The sequence below is a fragment of the Glycine soja genome, chromosome 17 (assembly GCF_004193775.1).
Source record: "Glycine soja cultivar W05 chromosome 17, ASM419377v2, whole genome shotgun sequence".
Taxonomy (NCBI): domain Eukaryota; kingdom Viridiplantae; phylum Streptophyta; class Magnoliopsida; order Fabales; family Fabaceae; genus Glycine; species Glycine soja.
In genome coordinates this window covers 7,421,831-7,428,762 of record NC_041018.1, presented here as the reverse complement: position 1 = coordinate 7,428,762, position 6,932 = coordinate 7,421,831, and the positions used below count along the sequence as shown (strand labels likewise).

General features: G+C 33.5%; 1 protein-coding gene across 1 annotated transcript; it reads left to right on the top strand.

The window, feature by feature from the left end:
• Positions 1 to 1,885: 1,885 nt before the first annotated feature.
• LOC114393348 (serine/threonine-protein kinase AtPK2/AtPK19-like) lies at positions 1,886 to 6,134 on the top strand. The gene is made up of 6 exons (XM_028354651.1): positions 1,886 to 2,516; positions 2,691 to 2,773; positions 2,883 to 3,003; positions 3,370 to 3,543; positions 4,145 to 4,252; positions 5,336 to 6,134. The coding sequence occupies exons 1-6, from the start codon at positions 2,049 to 2,051 to the stop codon at positions 5,627 to 5,629; spliced, it is 1,248 nt and encodes a 415-aa protein (XP_028210452.1). The 5' UTR covers positions 1,886 to 2,048; the 3' UTR covers positions 5,630 to 6,134.
• Positions 6,135 to 6,932: the final 798 nt, after the last annotated feature.

Genomic DNA, 6,932 nt, shown 5'->3' with positions numbered 1-6,932 from the left:
AGCATAATAATTGTTGGTACACTTAGCATAATTTGTATAATTCTCATTTTGTTCTTTTGTAAGACACTTTAACCAATTAAGCTAAAAGATTAAATATGTTATAAAATAATTAATGTTGTTATATATAACACTAAAATTTATAATATATACTTAATGAGTATATAAATTTAAATAATAAATTTTATAATAATTAATTTTAATATAATAATTAATATGTTTACATATATGAATTTTTATGATTTTTATTTAAAATTTATGTGTAAACAAATTAATTATTAGATCGAAATTAATTATTACAAAATTTATTATCTAAATTTATATGTACATTAAATATATATTAGAAATTTTAATATTATATATAGTGATATTATTTATTTTATAACGTAATTAATTTATTAGTTCAATTGGTTAAAATATCGTGTTAATAACACAAAAATCACATGTTTATGAGGCTTATGGAAGGGCAAATATGCTGGGTGCGAGTAGCAACAATCCATGAAAGTACAATGTTAATCTCTTGTGGGGGGCTCTCTAGCCTTTTAACTTTAGAATGGAGAAGCCATCTGAGTATTTTTATTTTTTTCACATGAAAAAGAGTTTGAACAGATCCTTAAAATTGGCTATACGGGATCTAGTAAAAGGGTGAACTTGGATTACTACAGGCTTAGGATTTTTGTTATATATGAAGTCTAATTATATTGAGTAATGAATTCACTGATGATATGAATTTCAAGGACTAAGTAATTGTTTTACTTTTTTTTGGCTGGATGAGTAAATGTTTTACTTAAAATAAGGCAAATGAAAAAAAAAATAAAGGTTCAATTTTGGTTCCTAAATCCTAATCCATACACTTGATCTTTGGTTTTATTCCTAAACTCCTTTCACATGTCCCTATTTTGAATAACGGTCTTGTGAGTATTTTTGATAGATGGATCCTTATGTCTTGTGTTTGGTAGAGAGAAGCCAAATAAAATAAATAAAAATGAAAGAAATAATTTGAAAAAAGAAAAATAGAGTAAAAATAAAATGGAATGTTAGATTATTTGGTTGTTGAAGATAAAATGATACAAAAGTCATTGCATCAATAGTCTGGATTCTCTCACGTCATAGGTGACAAGAAACTATTTATGTAGGATCCATTAAAAAATTTATTGTTAATCTATTCTACCAAACACATTGTCTTTTATCTGTTCGGGTCCATTCACTCCATTTCATCTTGTCAAACTCAACATTAGTGTATAAGCGTTCATCATGCATGGGCAATAGAGAACAATGGACTACATAAATATTCAATCAAGGGTATACAAGATTATCATCTTTCCTTCTAGAGTCATCATAATTGTGTTGTCGATAACAATGCCTTTTGTCTCGAATAACACTCATGAAAAAGATGAAGAGCACCAAAACCAAAATGTAGTAAGACTATAAGGACAAATGCTAAAGTTCATTTTAACATTCCTATACACTAGCACTAAAAAAAAGAATAAAGAAACAGTTAGGATTGACCTAATTATGGGAAAAAAATGTTTAATTGTATAATGTCTTAGGTTTTAATTTTGCCACCATTGTTAAGAAAAATAAATAAAAGATAAAAACAACAACAATTTTCTAATTTTTGTGTTAATTTGCAGCATCCAATAATTGTTACTTGGGATACAAAGGTTGCCTTTCCATGTGTGTCTTAATCCCCAACTTTGGCATGTTTAGATTTATAATTGCTATGATTTTAGTCTTTAGATACAAAGAGAAAGAGAACTGTTGTTAGGTCGAGATGGGCAAATGGCTAGGGTAACTATGGATGGGTTGGTGTAGAAAATTATGATAAGAAAAAGCTAACTTTAATTTCGATTTGTTTATAAAATCATCTATTGGCTGAGAACCAGAAGTAAACATCAATTATTGATGCGATCATCTCAGGAGTGGACCCATCCTTCCAACAACTCCAAGTTCCACTGCCATTGCAAAGTGCAATGTAACCAATCTGCATCGTCCTCTTCTCTTCTCTCCCTCACATAACCAACCAAACCGACTAACTGAAAATAAACAAAATGGTGTCGACGTTCGAGAAGAAGAAGAACCTGAGCAAGCTCATCATCCCTTCATCTTCTTCTTCCCCAAATCCATCCCCATCAAGCCCACACGTCATTTTCAGTAGGTCCCACTCCTTCGTGGGCCCCTCTCCTCGCTTTGTCCCTTCCTCCACCCCTCTCTTCTTCCTCGAAGAAGAAGAAGAAGAAGAAGAAGAAGAAGAATTACCATTTGGTCCCGACCCCCCAAAAATTGGACCTTCCGATTTCCATATTCTTCGTGTTGTAGGACAGGGTGCCTTTGGGAAGGTCTTTCTCGTCAGAAAAAAAGGTGATTGCTTCGACGACGCTGATGGCGTGTTCGCCATGAAGGTGATGAGGAAAGACACCATCATTAAAAAAAACCACGTCGATTACATGAAAGCCGAGAGGGATATTCTCACCAAAGTCCTTCACCCTTTCATCGTTCAGCTCCGTTACTCTTTCCAGGTCTCTAACCTAATTCAATTCAATTCCATTCATACAATAAATAATTTTTTTTTTATCCGCAAATAATTTTAATTGTTAGTTTTTGTTAGTACAACCCACTCCCTCATCCCTTCTCGCTTCAACCACTAATAAACACACTTAATGAATTTGTTATTATTATGTGTTTATGTGCAGACCAAATCTAAGTTGTATTTGGTGTTGGACTTCATAAATGGAGGGCATCTCTTCTTTCAATTGTATCGTCAGGGTATCTTCAGGTATCTTTTTCTTCATCATGTTAACTGTTAAGTATTGCAACCTACGTATTTAAAAGAATTTTAATTTTAATTATGGCTTTGGTTTTGGTTTTGTGTATGTGTTGAGTAGTGAGGATCAGGCAAGGCTTTACACTGCTGAGATAGTGTCTGCTGTTTCACACCTTCACAAAAACGGCATCGTGCATCGAGATCTTAAGCCCGAAAACATTCTTATGGATGCTGATGGGCATGTAATAATGCCAGTACCCCAAATGCTTTGTTTTCTTGCAGGAACATTTTGAATTTTCTATATATGTATTTGAACCTGTGTGGTTATCTTCTTGATAAGAAATGTTAGCAACACACTTTTTACCGTTGCTGAAATTTATTAGAAATCACGATTTTTTGTGGGTCCTGCATCTTATTTAATAAGTTTCACCTATGATTTTGTGATTTTTCAATAAATTTTAACTAATAATAGAAAGTGTGTTAGGAGGAGCGACTTAGAAAATGTATTGTTAGCACTCCTCTCTTCCTGATATGTCAAGTTCACTGTTAGAATATCTTGAAAGACTGAGTTGTATTATTCAACTTTAATATTTGCTCTGCCTGTATAGGTCATGCTAACTGATTTTGGACTGTCAAAAGAGATTAATGAATTGGGGAGATCCAACTCTTTTTGTGGGACTGTAGAATACATGGCTCCAGAAATCCTACTGGCTAAAGGCCATAATAAGGATGCAGATTGGTGGAGTGTTGGTATTCTGTTGTATGAAATGCTAACAGGGAAGGTAATGCCATATCTTTCATCATTTATCTGTAATTGGTTGTGCGTGTGAGTGTGCATGTTTGTAGGTAACCGAAGTTGAATATTTGGAATTATATGTGGGTATACAATAACAATATGCATGATTAGAATCCATTATGTCTCTGGCAATCAAGTCTTGAATAGAGAACATTAGGAGTCAAGATAGGTAAGTCTTGGGCAGGCTTAGTTGCCCATGCAATGAGGGAAAAGGTGAAAAGATTGTAGAGTCAGCAGGTGCATGTAACTCTAAATTTTACCTTGTTGATTTAAGTTCAAATTATAGGGTAATGAACAGTTGTGAACTGCATTTTATCAACATGGACCTTATTGGGAATCAATCTTCTTTTTTTTATTTCCAAAATTGGTATGTGAATGAATCTGTTTATTTGCTGTTTAGGAACCTTTTCTATTTCATTTCTTTTCTATATAAGAGCACAAGTTGAAGCTATCAGCATTTGAAGGCTCCCTACTTTAGGAAACCTAGCACCACTTTGCAGAATCTCTCTTAACCAATACCAAGGGATTTTGCTATGTTACAAAGTGTGTACTTTCAGTTTTTCTTGATTGTGAGTTTTATTTGGCAGGCACCATTTACACACAATAACAGAAAGAAACTTCAGGAGAAAATTATTAAAGAGAAAGTAAAACTTCCACCATTCCTTACCAGTGAAGCTCACTCTTTGCTCAAAGGAGTAAGTAGACAACAGTTACTGGTTTTCGTCCTTTTTGTTTCTCTACACTCTCCTATCCTGTTATAGTATACTTACAACTTACAAGTATAAAATGCTTGTTTCCTAAACATGGCATAAAGGTTTTATAGTTTAGATTTCTGAATTCACTGCCTTAATATTTCTTTGGTATCCTTTCTGTATGCCAATGTTCTATTTTTTCATGATTTTTTGCTGAAATCATGTCAGGGTTTACTTTACTCCAAAAGTGATCCTATCTACATTCTATTTGGATAGTTATATTTATTAAAATTTTAAATTTAACATTTATACTATATTGACTTATTGAATTGTGGCTTTGCAAAATGAAACTAAATATATGTCAACCAAATACCATATTCAAAGGCATATTGCGATTTGTATCTTTCTGAAAACCATTCTATGTTAATTCAAAATTCTCCTTTTCAAAATTACAAATCCTATAATTTGTAAACACATTGTATTTATCAAAACATTTTTAAACTCAAACGCAGATCTGTTTTATTTCATGCGTATGTTAATGGACCCTGATGTCTATTGTTAATCTACTTGGATTTCACTTGCATTTGTTTTTTTATTTATTTAAATAAATCATAAATTTTAAATGATATTAATATTCTAATAAAAATTAGTAGGAAAAATGTACCATGATTTCCCTGCAACTGTTTGTGAATCGGTAATTTTCTAATGTTTTTCCAGGTTAGCCTGCAAAGATGGGATCATCTTGCTTAGAAAAGTAATTCTTTAAGTACAAAATTAAATGTAGTAAAAGCATTTGCACAATGAGTTTAACCACTTTTCCTTATATAATTTCAAGTTCTAGAAAAAGAAAAACATTGATGACCACATTCTTGTAGATGTTATTTTGCTACAAAGCGTGAACATTCAAAGGATATGAAAAAGAACATAGGAGAATGCAGGGATACAGGCAAAGTTCCTGCTCTGGGACATGATGTTCTCTAAATATTTTTGTGTTTGAGATTAAAAATGAAAAAAGAAAGCCTTCGTAAGGAGAGAGACAGAGGGGCCCAATGCTAAAAACTGCACATTTCTGTTTACTTGTTACAGTTGCTACAAAAGGATCCATCGACAAGGTTAGGCAATGGGCCAAATGGAGATGGCCATATCAAAAGTCATAAATGGTTTAGGTCAATCAATTGGAAAAAATTGGAGGCAAGAGAACTGGAACCGAAGTTCAAACCAGATGTGTCTGCGAAAGATTGTACATCTAATTTTGACCAATGTTGGACAGCAATGCCTGCTGATGACTCGCCAGCACCCACACCTACAGCAGGTGACCATTTCCAGGGCTATACTTATGTAGCACCTAACCCTTGGCTTTCATCTAGATCACTAGATTGAAGAAGGAAATTTGTACATGGATGAATGAATCAAGATATGACCTGAATAAGACAAGTAACCCAAATCTTCTCGCACAAAGGTGCCTTCCAATCCGTTTTCAGAGTTAACTCTTAAATGTAAATTGTAATGCTCATTGCACAGAATAGAGAATGTTTAGTGGCTCTGATGTGGCCTTTCATGTTTGTGCAGTTTGGTTTAGTTCTTGTCTTAAAAGGTAAAAGATTTGAATTTCTTTGCCTTCCATTCAGGTCAACATTAATATATTTGACTAGCCAGGGCCCAAAAGAGGCTGAAGGGGTATAGCATATTTGACTTACTACTATTTATCTAGAAGAGTTGCACGCATCAAATTGTATTGTGTCCTATTTTTTGCAGCAACACAACTGACAGGTTGATGCATTTTATCATTGTTCCTACTTATGTATTTGTAATTGTGTGAGCTATTGAACACGTAGCTATCAAATGTTCTATTTATAAGATTTAGAAAAATAGATAGTTGTTGGCAGCAATGTCTTCGGTTGTGTTTACTTCCCTGCAAAAGCGCACTTTTTTTGGGGGGTAGGAAGTAAGAAGTAGGAACACACTAAATAACAGTATCTATAAAAACTTCTGTCTAATAAAAAAAGGTCATGCCTTATTGTGGTTGTTTAAGATGGGTCTCCTTCTTCCATCACTGCATGTTTGACAAGTAGAGTCAGATAAACATGATGAAATGATTCCACAAAAGCGTCACTAGTAAGGTGAGAGCAATCGTTATTTAAAATGTAAAGACAAAACATTAAGAAACAAACTATGAGAGAAGCAGTCTCAAAGAATCTTATACCTCCACGACTTTAGACTATGAGTAACACAAATATATTAATTAATAAAATATAAAGCCTCCGCAACATGTGAACTACGTGAATGATTTAAGAACAGGGTAAATTCTTAATTACATCTCCCCAATCTCTGGCCACATATGCACTATCACTAAAATCTACTTTTTGCCTGTTGATAATTTTATAAAACACAGAATCTTAATGGTTTTACAAATGGTGCAACCAGGGACCAAACTCACCAAACCAATTATTGATGTTGTATGTGCTACTACATGCTTTCACTCATCATACAGACAAGAAACGCAACAAGATTCTGTCTTACGTGGGCTCTACTCTTTGCCAAAAGAACCTTCATTTAACTGAACGAGCAAGGGATCCACCCACTAAAGAAGCTAGCTAGATTAGGATATATTTGGATGAGGGTTTACACGAAACCAGAAAAAAGGCCAAAAAGACCAATTCACCCATCTACATCCTATGCTCTT

Bases quoted from the DNA above. Each gene is read 5' to 3' on its own strand.
- LOC114393348 (XM_028354651.1), top strand. From the start codon at position 2,049: ATGGTGTCGACGTTCGAGAAGAAGAAGAACCTGAGCAAGCTCATCATC. The intron at 2,517-2,690 runs GTCTCTAACCTA...GTTTATGTGCAG, and splicing joins AGCTCCGTTACTCTTTCCAG to ACCAAATCTAAGTTGTATTT. The intron at 3,544-4,144 runs GTAATGCCATAT...TTTATTTGGCAG, and splicing joins ATGAAATGCTAACAGGGAAG to GCACCATTTACACACAATAA.